The sequence below is a fragment of the Aspergillus fijiensis genome, assembly GCF_003184825.1.
Source record: "Aspergillus fijiensis CBS 313.89 unplaced genomic scaffold BO72scaffold_29, whole genome shotgun sequence".
NCBI classification, from domain to species: Eukaryota; Fungi; Ascomycota; class Eurotiomycetes; order Eurotiales; family Aspergillaceae; genus Aspergillus; species Aspergillus fijiensis.
This window is the reverse complement of record NW_024469005.1, coordinates 41,672-57,129: the sequence shown is the minus strand read 5'-3', so window position 1 is coordinate 57,129 and position 15,458 is coordinate 41,672. Positions and strand designations below refer to the sequence as shown.

Here is a 15,458-nt window from a genome sequence, read left to right as displayed (position 1 = left end):
TACAATCGCTGTATCCATACCATACCGTCCTCCACCCGAAGGAAGAAAAGGGCCCCTGCCGAGCACGGCGGAGGATGCGTCGCATCCTGCTGGATTGAAATGGAAAGGATTTTCGAAGCTTAGCATTTGTCGCTAGGTTACACAACTTAATGCGACTTGGCCGTTACAATGATTATCATGGTAACACAGACTTAATTTCTCCAGCCTTAAAACATCTGTGTTCTCTGAGACCCGTATTTCTGTCCAAAAGACAGGTCAGGATGAATTTAGTGCTTACAGCTCTCCGACCCGCCCCTTTCCTCATTCACTTAGCACGGCACTAGGGACCGCCTAGGGCTTATGTTCTCACCTGGAATCCCCCCAATGGCAAGGCTGATTGCCATGGTACGACTCGCATCCGACTTGACTTCTTACCGGTCCAGACGTCTCCAGGAACAAAGAAAGAAACCGTGTGGCACAGTAGAAGTTGAATGATTACCCAGGAAACGGCCCCCTCTCTTATCTATTATCGCATCGCATTAGTGCTGACCTGCGCGGTGTCACCGCCTCAGTTTTCCCATCAGAGAGACAACAACCCAGGGTTACATCGACGCGCTAACAGGACACTATTCTCGCTAGAGAGGTAGCTTACTCCGTACAGTGCTTTAGCAAGTTCGTACTAGGTCACTGTATTCGCTCTCCCCGAGCGAAATACCTGCCCAATGAAACGCATCGCATCCATCAGGCACAGCGCTCATCGCCGGTCTGTGTACCTAGTAAACTCCCCCTCCCCCACCCCCACCGGGCGCGAACAAGCCCCGCGACAGGGGGTGGATTATTCCATCTTGTACAGTACAGTACCTTAGCACCCATCTCCATGTCTAGCTAGCTAGAGCTGAATCGGAAAACAATCTGGGTTTGGGGGGTCAAAGGGTGCGATGAGATCGAATTCAGTATAAAACCTCCACCTCAGCCAAATAATTCAACCCATCCCATCCCCACTAAGTTACCTTTCACTCTCCAACCCCCCTCCCCCTTCACCTTCCCATCTCCCACCATCTACCCCTACCCCCACATACACACCCTCAAAACCATCCACAATGGCCGAAACCGTCGCCGAAGTAACAGCAGCCGTCAACGCCGCGCTGGCCAAACTCTCCCCGACCGACGAGATCCCCGACGCCGCGCGCTTCGGCCTCATCGATGCACTGGAGAAGCTCAAGGGCGCGGTCGAGCCCCCGATCGCGACGGTGCTGAACATCTGCTGGGCGGTGTGTTGCCCTCCCCCGATGCTCCTACCAGCTTTCCTCAAGCTTTCATCAAAGAAGAATAAATAGACTTTCAAACTGAATCGATATTGAATGGGGTTACTGACGCACCCTAACTCAAAGGCCCACCCCCTCATCGCCCTCCGCATCGCCATCGGAATGGGCATCTTCGATGCCTTCGCCGCCGCCGGCCCGGGTGCCGAGTTGACGGCCGACGAGCTGAACGCGAAGACGAAAGGGGATAAGGACATGCTTGGTTGGTCTCTTTTTTTCCAGACCACTTTTTGGTGAGCGATGTGTGGAGACATGGACTAATTCAGGTGTCTGGGGTCTGCGACAGTCCGCATCATGCGCCTGCTGAGCGCCAACCGGCTGTTCACGGAGACGGCAGCGGAGAAGTACCAGGCGCAGCCGTTTGCGCTGGCGTTTGCGACGGGGGCGCCGCCTAGCGAGGTGATTAAGAATTTGTACGTATACATGTTTCCGAGCCCAGCCCAGCCTGGGGAGTGGAGGGATACTGACTGACTGGGGCCCACCAACAGCCACATGATCCTGCGGGCGACAGCATACACGCACGAGTTCCTGGCGGCGCGGGACTACACGAGCCCCGAGGACGCGTACGAGACGCCGTTCCAGCTGGCGTACAACACGCCGCTGCACCACTTCGAGTGGCTGGGCACGAACGCGGAGGAGCAGCATGCCTTCAACACGGTGATGGAGACGAGCAACCGCGCCGTCGAGGGGGAGCAGTGGTACGACTTCTACCCGTGGGCGGAGCGGCTGGCCGCCACGGAGAACGAGGACGCAGACCGCGTGCTGCTGGTGGATATCGGCGGCGGCAAGGGCCACGACCTGCAGCGGTTCCAGACCGCCCAGAACCCGGGCCGGAAGCTGGTGCTGCAGGATCTGCCCAGCGTGATTGCCGATATCCCGGGCCCGTTGGGCGCGGGCATCGAGGCGCTCGGGTACAGCATGTTCGACGCGCAGCCCGTCCGCGGCGCCAAGGCGTACTACATGCGCACCGTGCTGCATGACTGGCCCGACAAGCAGGCCCTGCAGGCCCTGGCCCGCGTGCGCGAGGCGATGGCCCCGGACTCCGTGCTGTTGATCAACGAGAACACTATCCCCGAGACGGGCGTGCCTCGCTTCAATGCGAGTGTCGATCTGATCATGTTGTCTATGTTCTCGTCGCTGGAGCGCACGGATAAGCAGTGGCTGAGTCTATTGGAGCGCGCGGGCTTCAAGGTGGTTAAGGTGTGGCGAGCGGAGAACCAGGGGACTGGGTCGAATGCGCTGTTTGAGGCGGTGCCGGTTTGAGTTGTATAGCTAGGGTTCTAGAGCGGGGGGATACCTGTTAATTCAGTTCGGTCGTTTTTTTTCCATGCATGGAGAACAAAGTGAATAGATCCAGCCTTGTTGCACGCTGCTTCATCGTAGGCTTGATGCTGGCCATCAGTAGCATCTATGGTCTTGGGAATTTAGGGTCTACTGCAACCAGGCGGGAAACCATTCCTATAGAGTACGCCTATATCAGAAACCAGGTAAAGGCAGTTGAAGTGGACATTGCCCCCCCCCCTCCCCAATATTAGGCACTACACTGGCATTAGACATAGGAGTGGGAAAATTCATCTCACAAGAGAAAAAGAAATAGAAAGAATCAGAGAGGGAGACTGATCAAACCAACTGCCCAGAAGCAGTGAAGTCGACAAGATAGTCCAGAACACATGGGAACAAGCCAGTAGCAACAGCAAACAGGCAGGTCTCTCTAGAAGTACTACTGTACATAACTGGCCCACGGTAACTCGGCTCTTCCACAAAAACGAATCCAAGTTCATAGAGCCGGGAGAGCAAAAGCGGGCTAAAACACTCCAACCTAGTTCATTTTATCTGGGCTTCAGTAGATCCGCCTATCAGTAGCGGGAGTTGTTATCTGAGACGCATACGGAATCTTCGGCTTTAGATGCAAAACATGATAGTTCCAGGATGTGGGTTCTAAATTGGGTTACAACCAGACAACGCACCTATGCAAACATGATTCAAGTTCGCCGCCTCAATGCAAACATGATGTTGTGGGGATTCACGTTCGCCGCCTCACTGCAAATAATTTAATGATGTTCCTTCGGAGAAAGAGGAGGTTAAACAGCGGGTTCTAGAATACACGAAGTGCCGCTGTACGGCACTGATCCTCTCGGCGACTGGAAAGTCGTTGCCTTCCCAGGTCCGAGTGGCTGAGACGGGCTACAGTCCGTCTTCCCTGGACTCCGTGCTTCGTGGCCAAAATGCGGTCATCAGAGCTTTGGGGCACGCGGTGCTCGACAAATAACTCGACCTGATTGAAGCCGCTGAGAGGGCCGGTGTCCGGAGATTTGTGTCCAGCGACTTTCGCGCGTTCCCCGAGGGGCCACTGATGTATCAGGCTATGCGACCATCTTGGCAAAGAAGGGCAAAGCAGCAGAGCTCAGTCTTGCGGGAGAAAGCCAAGCAAAACCCACCATTCACCTGGTCGACATTCGTGAACGGCCCCCTTTTTGGACAGGGTAGGAGACCTCCCAACGGGTTGCTGTCTTTTGTTTCCCCATCACCCCGTGGCGTTGAGAATGCCTTAAAATGCCAACATGAAAGCACAGGCTCTGATCAACTTCCCAGACTTTGGCTTCGATGTCAAGAGTCAGTCGGCGATTATCTTCGATTCTGGGAACGAGCCTCTCACCGCGATGGCTATCAAGAACATCGGGCAGGCCGTCGCGAGCATGCTCGAGTTCCTAGAGCAGACGGCGAACCGACCTCTCCAGATCTCTGCACTGTTGACTACACAGAATAGAAATACTAAGGGTCGGACCCAAACCAAATGGAACAAGGTTCATATCAGTACGAAGGATGCCGAGCTCAAGGCTGGGGCCATGTTACGCAATGGCGATTACAAGGGAGCATACATAGGTCTCTTGGTCGCTCAGTTGTTCGAGGATGGAGCGGGCAGGGGAGTTGGGACAGGAGCAGACAATAAGCTGCTTGGAGTGGCACCCGAACGGCTGGAAGATATCATTGAGGTGGCTGTAACCGAGGCCTAGGGGCAGTGATAGTGAAGTTGAAGGTGGCTTCTGCATCCCCGCTTGACGGGGCTTGAGCTATATTTGTCTGGCAATTCTCTTGCTCTGATCTCACCTCAAATCATTCAACGGTGATAGCTAAAGGGGGCGCCCCCACGACATGACTGGTGCCGCGAATGCGAACTTAAGACTATGTCAATCTACAAAAAATCGAATAAGATTGTCCGGTGTACCTTATTTGCTGCTGCTGCTGCTGCTCTGTAAGAATGATCCATCCTCGCAAATATAGAGCTCCGGGACATTCGATAGCTAAGTATCTTCTGTTTCACAAGGTTCAATTTTTGAGTCCTGTGGCAGCTTAAGAGTGCGTATGGAAGTATCTAGCTATGGGGAATACGTGGCTGTCTGCTGGAGGTGAGGAAGTGCTTAGTCATGTGGCCAGGGATATTCTCACATCTCCTGAGGTAGCTTCTACGGGCAACCTGGATGCAAATCATGCATCGTCCGGATGGAATTTACGGCAAGCCCCTCGTGCCGATTTGCAATAACCCCATTTTTCATAGTAGACTTATAGCATTTTTGTATATTATTGCAGTTAGTGCCGTGCCCACTATGCTCCCCACTCTGTTTGCACTGTTTCAATGATTTGCCTCCTCTGCCAAGACCCTTGCTTGGCTCGGAGTTAGGAGGATTTAGGAGGGCGGGAACTCCGGAGGTGATCGGATCTCGGATCCCGGATACTTCCTTCAGTACTTCGTACTCATGAATGCGTACAGTGTATACATGTGGATACAGTCCGCAGAAGACAACACAGTCGGGCGTGCTTCCAGATTCATTTCATCCCCCATTGTGGACCCTGGTGGGCTTATTGCAAACATCTGCCAAGCTGCACTTTCATTTTATGTTTCTAATTCTAATCCACTGGCATCATTGCCCAGTACCGTCGCATTGCTGAGACAAACAAGTACGCTGCCAAAACTATAAGTATGGATCTCTATCCAGATTCTTGAGCAGAAATGCATCCTGTTTGAACGTCCTCACCGCAGCTCATGACTAAAACTTGCCTGTTATTGAAACATGAGACTCGCTTTTACACTATCTGCTTTGACCGCACTTTGCGGCCTGTCCGCGGCCGCGCCCACCGCACCGGTCAAGGTGGGCATGCAATCTCCCATTCTGAATACGATAGAGCCAGTCAGCTAAGAGAAAATGGATTAGACCACCGGTAGCTGCCACTACGACTCGTCTCCAGACATTGTGAGTGCCCTTCCTCTGCGAGAGACAGGGAATCCGCCATGCAGACACACCGCGGGCTGACCTCTCGACCAGAGTGATATCGCTGGCACCAGCTACGCAAAGCTTGTCAAGGTGGCGACCGTCCCATCGGGCCCGACATATCGTTACGTTTTCTCACATACCTCGAGTTCCTCGAAGCCTTATTTACTGTTTATCCACGGATTCCCCTCAAGCTCATTCGATTGGCGTCACCAGATCGACTATTTCGTCAGCCGAGGATATGGTGTCATTGCCCCCGACTTACTCGGATTTGGTGGCACGGATAACCCCGCTGATCTCCAGGAATTCACCCTGAAGAGACTGGTCTCGGATCTGGGCGCTATTCTTGACTGTGAAGGCGTTGAGGATGTGTTTGCAGTCGGCCATGACTTGTATGCCTTCAACACGGCCCACATTCTTTCCTCCCGGCTCGGTCCCCGCCCCCTGTGAATTCTCTCTTACCGCTAACTCTGGAAACTAGCGGGTCTGTGGTACTCTCGCGTGTCATCACCTACTTCGGGAAACGTGTGAAGGGGAGCGCCTTTGTGGGAGTGGGATACTCGCCCCCGCCCATGTCCTTCAATCAGGCTGGGGTGGAAGCCGCCAACAACGCCAGCCTCGAGACCCTCGGCTACCCGCCCTTTGGATATTGGTACTTCATGAATGAAGACGATGTCGCCCCTATCATGGACCAGCATGTAAGAGAGGCCCCCCCTTTTTTTAATCGTGTTCCTCCTGCTTTTTTCTGCCAAAAACCGCAAAAACCTCCGGTCTCACACACAGTGATTGATCTCTTCTCGTTCTCTTTTTGTGGGAAATTTTAGTTTGACTCCGCCTTTACGCTTACCTACACCTCCGATCCCACCTATATGAGAGAACACTTGTCCCCGGTGGGAGAGTACAAAAAGTGGCTTCTCGCGGATGAGATCGCTCCCTGGACCACATTCATCACTCAGGTCGAGAAGGAGACGTTCACGAACATCACCATGGCCCACGGGGGATTTGACGGGCCGGTCAAATCGTACAAGTCGCTCATGCGGGATCTCAATGCCGCTGATGAAGAAGGTAAGCCAAGCCTGCATGTTCTGATACTGCTCTTTATGTATCCCTGTTCTCTGAGAAGCAAGTCTGAAGAAGATAAATAGCCATACCAGAAACGCACGCCGTCATCAGACATCCGGTCTTGCTTCTCACTGCGAGCAAAGATCCCGTGGCGATTGCCAATGTACAGGTCTCCAACACCGCCCCCTACGCGGCAGATATCCACATCAAGTCGGTGGAGGCGGGCCACTTCTTGCAAGTGGAAAAGCCCGATGCGGTCAGCCTGGGCATCCATGAGTTTGTGAAGGAGGTCCTGGCCGCCGGGGATGCTTGCTTGTAGGCACAGCACACCCTCCACCTAACTCACTGGCCTCGTGGTTTGCAAATAGCTTCTTGATATATGTCTTCCCCGGGACGATCGGGAGGGGGGACTTGCAGCACATGTTCTGTTCCAAACCGTATGAGGCTTAAGAGCAAGAGATGTTGGGGAGCGGGGGGTGAATTTGGATGGAACTTCGTTGAGTGAAGTCAGGATCAAGTGGTGATTTTTTTTGGTGAGATGAGCACTGCTCCCATGAGCTTGTTTGAGGATAGTGAAAAGATAAGCTCTATCCAAAGCGTTAAATTGATTGTTGGGTTCATCAGTAGAAGTCAAGCTACTTAGACAAGGTCTCTTCTGGATCGGCCTCTCGGGGGTCAAGGTCAAGGCTTCGGGGTGTATTGTGTCTGGTTACCCCGGGCAATGAGGCTGTTATGCTGACGGCAGTATTGAGCTGCTCCAAGAGGGGACCGATCTGCCTTGAATTGTCTTGTCTCTGTAAACCACATTACAGCAGAGAGGATCCGAACACACCCACAATGTCTCTGCCTGTCCGCCAAACCAGAGTCTACCGCCGCTCGACCGACGGCACCCGAGTCGAACTTGTGACCGAGGACCTACCCACGTCCCTAGTATTAGAAAAGCTTGCAGTATCTTATAGATGGTAGAAAAAAAAGATTTAGAAAAGCTAAATATCTAAATTAACATCAAAGAAGTCTCTGTCTGAGGTTCGAAGTCTTGCTATTTAATATTCTCTTAACAACGGAGAGCTGGCAATTTCGTTTAGATTAATCTGAAGAAAAGACAATAAAAAGGTTGAAAAAATGTTTAAAGAAACCAGTGATAAAGGGCACTGTATAAATGGCACTAAAAGAATATCAAAAATCACAATGTTCAATTAAATCTTATAAATATAATGAAATCTGAGGCTAGGACCACATGCTCCATATATATGAGCCTGTGAACTTGATTATCTCTAAACAAACACTACAGTCTAGTATCTGCAAAAACAACTATCTCTGGATATTCATTGAATATAGTAGAGACTAATATAGAAAATTGCTTCTAATCTGATCTTCTCACTGTCTTACTTTTACATTGTTGGAGATCGGCAATTTCTGGACGATCATTTTCAAGAGAAGTAAAATAGAATAATTCAAATTCCGCTATCTATATATAGAGGACAAAAACAAATACTATCTTCAAGAACTTGAGGATTGTAATGATAAATCTTGAATATGGGAAAGTTGAAAGCGCAGTTCCTGTGAACAGAGTACTTAAAAGTACAATCCCAATCCCTATATACAAAATATCATACACATACATCCAAACCAACCCAACCAACAGAAAAACAGTGGTATAATCAACAGCAAACCCCAACAACAAACATCCCCCCTTCCAAAGTTCAATTCACCATTCACCCCCAACTAAACCGGACTCCCCACACTCGTCTCCGACTGCCTGGGCGACCCCCTCTCCCTCGAAGTCTGGGTAATCAACACCGTCTGCTGAATCTTGTTCCCCTTCGTTGCCGCCCCCATGCCACCCTTCCCCCCGTGGAAAATCAAATTCACCCCGTCATCCGCCTGGCCGGTTTTCTTCTGGGCGTGCTTCTGCTTCTGCGCGCGCACGGAGGTCTTCACGAACCCGATGCGGTACGAGCCCGTCGATCCGCCGGAGGCGGTATAGTTGCTGCTGCTGTGGTTGGTGGAGGGGCGGATGGGTTGCCCCTTCACCAGAAAATCCCAGATCGGCTTGGAGGGCGGGATGCATGCGGCGATGATCACGAGGGGAATCTCGAGGAAGGCCCACAGGTACAGCGCGTAGCCGTCCCAGGTGGGGTCCGTGCCGGCCGTGGCGGGGATAAATTCGCTGGTTTTGATGCAGGCGCATATGCCTGCGCTTTGGGGGGGTTAGGGTTGGTTCTTCGGTCTGGGAGGATACTGGGGAACTGGGGAATCGGGGTTGGGGACAAGGGGGGCTTACACGATACCCAGACTCAGAATGCAGAAGAGGACGATGCGCTTGCGGAGGCTGACTTTTAGGTCGATGATGAAGCTTAGCGGGAGGAGGGCGAGGACGAAGTCGAGGTATGCGCCGAAGGCTTTGCTCTTGTTAGCGGTTGCTTGGGGGCTTTAGGGGATGATTTGGAGGGCCCGGGGAAGATACCCGACTGCAGCATGGTGATATCCGTGTTGATGCGCGCGTCCAGACACGAGGCCTGGCCCGAGGTGCGCAGGCTCATGTCCCACAGCGCCTGGACGGGCTTGCACTGGCCGATCAGCATGCAGAGGCTCAGCACGGTGAGGCAGAAGTACAGCACGATGTGCACGGTCAGGAACCACCGGCGCCACTTGGAGGTGCGGCCCGAGATGCGCATGATGAACAGCGCCACGCTGATCTTGCCGCACATCGCCGACAGCGCCGCCGGGAACTGGTTGATGATCTGCATCTTGCCGATGTACAGGATCTCCTCCGCGCTGAGGTAGGCCACGTGCCGCGCCCCGCCGCGCAGCTCCATCGCCGTGCTCATCGCTGCCGCTGCGGTGTAGAGCATCTGTTTGGGTCGCGTGGTTAGTGACTCGCTTCTTGGGTCTTTGGGGATGCTGAGAGGGGGCCTACCCATGCCACGAGGATCGTCCAGTCGTCATACCCCAGGTCCTTTCGCATGCCCCGACAGTAGAAGCGGGTCACGACCAGCCCTACCGTGAAGGGGAAGGGGACCCAGAAGCATAAGAGCAGGCTCACGGCCCGGTTCTCGTCGGGAGGCAGAGCCGCTGACATGGCGATGCGTTGGTTTTCCTTCGCACTGCGAAGGAATTTCGGACGCTGTGTCTGGCTGCTTGTGGGGATCAGCGTGAGGCAGGGAATGCAGGGTAGGAGGGGAGGGAAGGGGACCAAGGGGGGGGGGGGTAAGCCAGGCACATACACTTATAGCGGTGGTGTCACGACGTGTCGATGACTGGCATGTCCTGCAGGGTGCAGTATGGCCCGTCATCCCATATCAACCACCTGCAGGGAACCAGTCACAAGAGATGGTTGCATTTTGGCCCTCCGGTGCTCTGCGCTACCTGGATGGCTGCTGCAATGGTGGTTGGGGTCCATTCGGTGGCGGTCGGCCTGAGGCTGCCTCCTGCCCCAGGCCCCATCTGCCACCAACCAAGAAGTGGGTGGGTAACTGTTGGCGACCGGTGCGGATTGGTGTTCTCGCGTAATCATTGCGATTCGAATGGTGGCATAGTGGTGAGGAAAGACGGCACTATGGCTTACTGACTTATAAATGAGCTTACAGTAACCCAGGCCGAGGGAGGGGGTGTTCACACATGAGGTTGGAACGTGCAGTGTAGTATACGTGGGTCTCGCCCAAGATGTCAGGTTGCAGAACCCCGCTTTGATTTGGGGAGGAGACTAGACCACAGCAAAGGAAAACAAGCGTGCTGTCTGTGCGAAAAAGTGAGTGGCTTGACTCTTGGGATTCGGCCCCGGGCGGGAGGAATCAGGAAGATATGACTGACTACCCAGCTAGGGTTATCTCCGGATTCCAGCCCCCGCCACTTCAACCGTGATTATGCTCAATGTTTCGTTCCACCACTGCTCAATACACTCACTCACTACAGTAGATTTAACGATTCCCCAGAAGGATTCGATGTCCATACAATTCTGGTAGAGCCCAGCAATTGACCCAAGCTCAGAGTCGCCAGGTTGATTTGTCAACCATCAATCAGCCCTTGGTGCCGCCCCACCAATGCAGCCCCCATGCACTGCATAAGCAGTAGTAAGGACAGCCGTATAGCCTGAACACTCAATACAGTACGTACAGTACACGTTATACGTGGATGGAGCCATGCATGCATATATACTTGTAATATAGTTTATTATACAGTACACTATCTCCTAAGGTACTCTTTTTGGCCCCCAATACCACCCCCTCTTCTCCTCTTGTCTTCACCTTCTCTTTAGGGTTCCCATTCACACTCCCGAGTCGATTTCATCCACAAACTCATGCCCGCTGAAGTAAGCCCAGTCGCGACACGTCTGGGCCATGGTCTTGGGAATCTGCAGGTTCTGGATCGCATCCGGCTGCTCCACCACGTTGATCAGCAAGCCCGCACTCACGTGGAAGGACATGTGGCAGTGCAGCGGCCAGGTGCCCGGGTTGTTGAGCTGCCACTCCAGGACCAGGTAGGCAGGGTCCTCGGGGTTGCCCGGCTGGAGGACCTGCGTGTCGCGGCTCTGGGGGTTGGCCGGGTTGGTGATGGTGCCGTCCCACGTGCCGCGGCCCTCGGCCAGCACCCAGAAGTTGTGGCCGTGCAGGTGCATGGGGTGCTGCATGGCGAAGACGTTGTAGATGACCAGGCGAATGGAGCTGTTGGCCCCGAGGTTGTAGATGTTCAGATCCGGGCTCTCCGGGTAGGAGAAGTTGCCGGTGCGGCCCAGCAGCAGCAGCGGCGTGTTGTAGTTGGCCCGGAAGGTCGAGTTGTTCACGAAGAAGAGGTAGTTCCCTGAGGCGTTGACCCCCATCGTCACCTCGAGCGTCTCCGTCAGGGCCGGCGTCGCCGGCGGCGTCTGCGCGTAGTACGGCACCGTCGTGTTCAGCGGGTCGTTGCGGCAGTTGTTGCTTACCCACGTCGCCGTCGACCCGCTGGTCGGCAAGGCTTGGGGGTTGGCCTGCTCGTAGTAGATCGCCGCCTGCGCGGTCTCGTACGTCGCGGTGTTGTTCAGGCAGTACATGTCCAGCGTGGCACGCATCCAGTACGCGTCCGTCGGCTGGCCCGTGGCTTCGACGATCACGTCGGTGCGCTGGCCCACGCCCAGCGTCACCACTTCGGTCGTGTACGGCTGCACCGGCACGAAGTCGTTGGCGATCACCGTCATCGTGTGCCCGTCGATGCTGAACTTCTGGTTCGCGTTGGCCCCCGTGTTCAGCAGCCGCAGCCGGTGCTTCTTGCCCGAGGTGAAGTTAAACCGCGCGTAGCCCGTCCCCGTGCCGTTGGCCCCGTGGCCGTTGATCAGGTTGTTGTCCACGTTGGGGAAGCTGGGCGGGATGGAGAGGATCTCCTCGAGCACCGAGTAGTAGTCGAGGTAGGTGTAGTCCGCGATCATCACCGGGCCCACGTCCAGGTCGTACTCGGCCCCGGGCTGCACGGGGCCGTGAATGATCATCGGCCCGTAGGCCCCGTCGGTGTACTGGGCGCTGAAGTGGGAGTGGTACCAGCTCGTGCCATACTGATCGGCTTGGAAGCGGTAGGTGAAGCTGCCCCCGGGGATGATGGGACACTGCGTGACCCCCGGCACTCCGTCCTCCCACGGCGTCTTCTTCTGCGTCAATCCGTGCCAATGCAGGGTCGTGCCTTCTTCGACGTCGTAGATCTCGTTGCGCACCGTCACCTCGATCATGTCCCCCCAGTTGGCCTCGATCATCGGCCCGGGGAACTGCCCGTTGATCAGGATGGCATCTTTGGAGACTCCGTCCGGCGCAACGGTCCCCCGCGCGATGGTGAAGTTGTAGTACCGCGTGACGCCCGTGTTAGGCGGATCACCCGAGGGAGATGCGTCCGACCAGGGCGCGGTGGTGAGACATGTCTGTTCATGCCGTTAGACAGTCTGAATCCGAGCGTGGATATTTCCGCCGATGAAGGGGCGGAAACAATGAGTGCATACCTTGTCTTTGCGCCACGCGGGAAGATTGCGGGTTGGAAGAAGGCCATAAGGATATCGCGCGACTGAAGAGGAAGTCGAAGTCTGAGAGGAGGCAACTGCTGCAGCCGCCGTCACCGTCGCAGTCCCGGCGACGAGTCCCAACGATTTCCAACTGAACAACATCTTTGATCAAGGGAATAAAAGAAGACGAACTGAATGAAGCACAATTGACCACAATTGACCGCGTGGGGTGTCGTTAGGGCGCATTTATACCTTCACCGGGCGACGTTTTTTTTTTTTTTCCTGTCCCATTGAAGGGACTATTGCACGACGCGCTGCAAACCCCTTGCCTCTAGTCGTTACTGGGGGATCAATCCTTCGAATCCCCCAGCAACCCTCATATCGATTTGGAGTCATCCATAATCAGGTGAGATCCTCTGTGTGCCTGCTCAATTCTTAGGTAGTTTTGTAGTTAGTGTATCGCCCCCACGCCGTAGCCTGACGCAGTCAGACTATAGTTATGTAAACATAGCCTCACCTCGGAGGAACCGACAGGCTAGGCAAGCGCCAGCCATGCCTCTTGGCGACAATTATCCGAGATGAGGCGTTATATTGATCCGGCCACACGTGGAGACTAACGTTGCCATCCAGAAGCGATCTAAAATCTGACATATGTACTGTAGCGCTTCGAAGCGCTTTCCCCTCTCCCATTCGAAACGTGCCGCCATTTTCCGGGCGGTTCCGGATCACTGCAGACTTGCCTTGTTAGGGCTAGCATCGAACTTAGTAGTAACTGACTGTTCGTACTGCTGTTCTTACCGCTATCCGGGCATTGACAGGTGGAAATTACGATGGCAGTGGCAGTAAGCGGACTGGCGTGCAGAAGCACGTTACGACCTCTCGTCATAGTCAGCATCGGCTCTCCAATGAACCAACCCTGCGTGTCGTTGATTGGGTTCTGCGCTTTTTCTATCACTCTATCACTCTATCTCCCTCGTGTCGGTCCTGCCATCGTGCCTTTCAAGGCTGCATATGTGACCAGGGCATTGGTTTCTGGAATTTAGCCCCCAAAGTAGCCTCAATACACCCTCACCCGCATCTTGTCTGATTAGAGAAGACTATACAATGACTATACAGTACTATGCTGAGCCGAGACGTTGTACATGTGTCCATGGCTTCTGGTGAGGAGGCTCAATTGCTCGAGACCTGTTTTCTGCTGCTCGGGTTGACGGTCGACTAGCTTACTGGCCTCTCCATGGACATCTGAATACGAGTGCCGTGCTCAAGGTATATAACTGGGGTTCCGTCCCAGAGGAAGCCCTGACGAACGGGCCAATTGACTGACTCAACTCAGGCAAATCTCATTCCATCCTTTTCATCCCTTCTCTCTTCCCTTCCCCTCATCTCCTCTTTGCCCACACACCAAAGAGCAGAGCAATGCCAGTTTCAACCAAGGCAAGCAACGGCAGCACGCCACCCACCCCCAGACCCAAGGGACCTCCTGCCCCCCGAGCCCAGGACCAGCCGCTCAGCCTCACCAACCCAGCCAGCTGGATCCCCTACCTCCAATTGATGCGCCTCGACCGGCCGGCGGGGTTCATCGGCTTCTACATGCCCTCGATCCTGGGGCTGGTGTACGCCGCCAGCCTGGCGGGGCCCGAGACGGTACCGCTGCGCCGGCTCCTCACACAGGGCATCTTCTGGCTGGGAGCCAACATCCTGATCCGCGGGGCGGCCTGCACGTGGAACGACAACATCGACCAAGAGTACGACCGGCAGGTGGACCGGTGCCGGGGGCGGCCGATCGCGCGCGGGGCAGTGTCGACGCAGCAGGGGCACGTCTTCCTGGCGCTGCAGCTGGCGCTCCTGGGGCGGCTGTTCCAGCCTCTGCTTTCCTTTTCGTTTTCCTCTTCCTCGACACAGACCCCGTCCGCCTACGCCGCCTACGCCACCGCCGCCATGGGCGCCCTCTACGCCCTCTACCCCTTCTGCAAGCGCTTCACCCACTACCCGCAGGCCATCCTCGGCGTCCCGCTGGCCCTGGCCATCGTCCTGTCCGCCTACTCGCTTGTCGGTGCCGGTGACGATGCGCGATGCAAAGGAGACCCCTTCCACGACCGCCCCACCACCGCCGCCACCCTCGCCCTCGCCCTCGCCGAGATCCTCTGGACCATGATCTACGACACTATCTACGCCCACCAGGACCTGCAGGACGACCTCCGCGCTGGCGTCAAGTCCATGGCCGTCCGCTTCCGCCACTCCACCAAGCCCCTCTGCGCCGCTTTGGGGGTGGGCCAGGTCGCTCTGCTTGCCTGCGCCGGTGCTTGGACGCACATGCCCCCCGTGTACTTTGTCGTTGGCGTTGCGGGGTCCGCTGTGGCGCTGGTCGTCATGCTGGTCTCGGTCGATCTGGCGGTGCCCGCTAGCTGCGCTCGCTGGTTCAAGTTGGGGTTCTGTTCTGTGGGTGGCTGTATGAATTGCGGGTTCTTTGCGGCTTATTTGGTGAGGTGGTTTGGCTGGGCGTGAGGGGAGTGGGTGTGTGGGGTTGGTCAGGGTGTACAGGGGGAGAAGGTGGGTTCTCTTGTGAAGAAAGATTTCAGGGGGGCTTTTTGTTTATTGACGCTGCGTTTGGAGATGGAGAGGGGAGGAGGGATGCTGACGAAGTTTTGGGGACGGGGCGTATACTGTGGCAATGGGAAGCAAGGATCAAGCTGGGTGAGGACTGAAGAGATTTGCTGGTCAGGTAACGCCCACTGCACGTCTTCTAGCTCTGTACATAGTTGATGTGAAAACGATAAAGCAACATGAGGTTCTATCATATCATCTAACCTGAGACTTTTGATATTTTCCGTCCCTGGTTGGTAGCGCTGCCAAGGACATGAGGTAGTA

At 55.0% G+C, this 15,458-nt stretch overlaps 6 protein-coding genes across 6 annotated transcripts; 4 read left to right on the top strand and 2 right to left on the bottom strand.

Moving 5' to 3' along the window:
- Nucleotides 1-783: 783 nt before the first annotated feature.
- Nucleotides 784-2,659, top strand: BO72DRAFT_448860 (O-methyltransferase). Its single transcript, XM_040944892.1, has 4 exons — nt 784-1,250; nt 1,371-1,503; nt 1,588-1,714; nt 1,790-2,659. Exons 1-4 carry the CDS (start codon nt 1,080-1,082, stop codon nt 2,562-2,564), a joined length of 1,206 nt encoding a protein of 401 aa, XP_040800353.1. The 5' UTR covers nt 784-1,079; the 3' UTR covers nt 2,565-2,659.
- Nucleotides 2,660-3,576: 917 nt separating this feature from the next.
- Nucleotides 3,577-4,315, top strand: BO72DRAFT_380213 (uncharacterized protein; the record flags this gene model as incomplete). The annotated part of the gene is made up of 2 exons (XM_040941378.1): nt 3,577-3,784; nt 3,894-4,315. Coding segments are annotated over 2 exons (630 nt in total), but the record flags the coding sequence as incomplete, so codon positions are not given.
- Nucleotides 4,316-5,323: 1,008 nt separating this feature from the next.
- BO72DRAFT_486736 (alpha/beta hydrolase) lies at nt 5,324-7,164 on the top strand. The gene is made up of 6 exons (XM_040947952.1): nt 5,324-5,449; nt 5,513-5,551; nt 5,624-5,961; nt 6,051-6,267; nt 6,394-6,634; nt 6,715-7,164. The coding sequence occupies exons 1-6, from the start codon at nt 5,372-5,374 to the stop codon at nt 6,948-6,950; spliced, it is 1,149 nt and encodes a 382-aa protein (XP_040800351.1). The 5' UTR covers nt 5,324-5,371; the 3' UTR covers nt 6,951-7,164.
- A 1,019-nt stretch (nt 7,165-8,183) lies between these two features.
- Nucleotides 8,184-9,713, bottom strand: BO72DRAFT_511145 (uncharacterized protein; the record flags this gene model as incomplete). Its single annotated transcript, XM_040949392.1, has 4 exons — nt 8,184-8,831; nt 8,916-9,033; nt 9,099-9,486; nt 9,552-9,713. 4 exons carry the CDS (start codon nt 9,711-9,713, stop codon nt 8,357-8,359), a joined length of 1,143 nt encoding a protein of 380 aa, XP_040800350.1. The 3' UTR covers nt 8,184-8,356.
- Nucleotides 9,714-10,898: 1,185 nt separating this feature from the next.
- Nucleotides 10,899-12,752, bottom strand: BO72DRAFT_497120 (uncharacterized protein; the record flags this gene model as incomplete). The annotated part of the gene is made up of 2 exons (XM_040948676.1): nt 10,899-12,512; nt 12,591-12,752. 2 exons carry the CDS (start codon nt 12,750-12,752, stop codon nt 10,899-10,901), a joined length of 1,776 nt encoding a protein of 591 aa, XP_040800349.1.
- Nucleotides 12,753-13,694: 942 nt separating this feature from the next.
- Nucleotides 13,695-15,095, top strand: BO72DRAFT_511141 (4-hydroxybenzoate octaprenyltransferase; the record flags this gene model as incomplete). The annotated part of the gene is made up of 2 exons (XM_040949391.1): nt 13,695-13,728; nt 14,116-15,095. 2 exons carry the CDS (start codon nt 13,695-13,697, stop codon nt 15,093-15,095), a joined length of 1,014 nt encoding a protein of 337 aa, XP_040800348.1.
- Between the last annotated feature and the right edge of the window lie 363 nt (nt 15,096-15,458).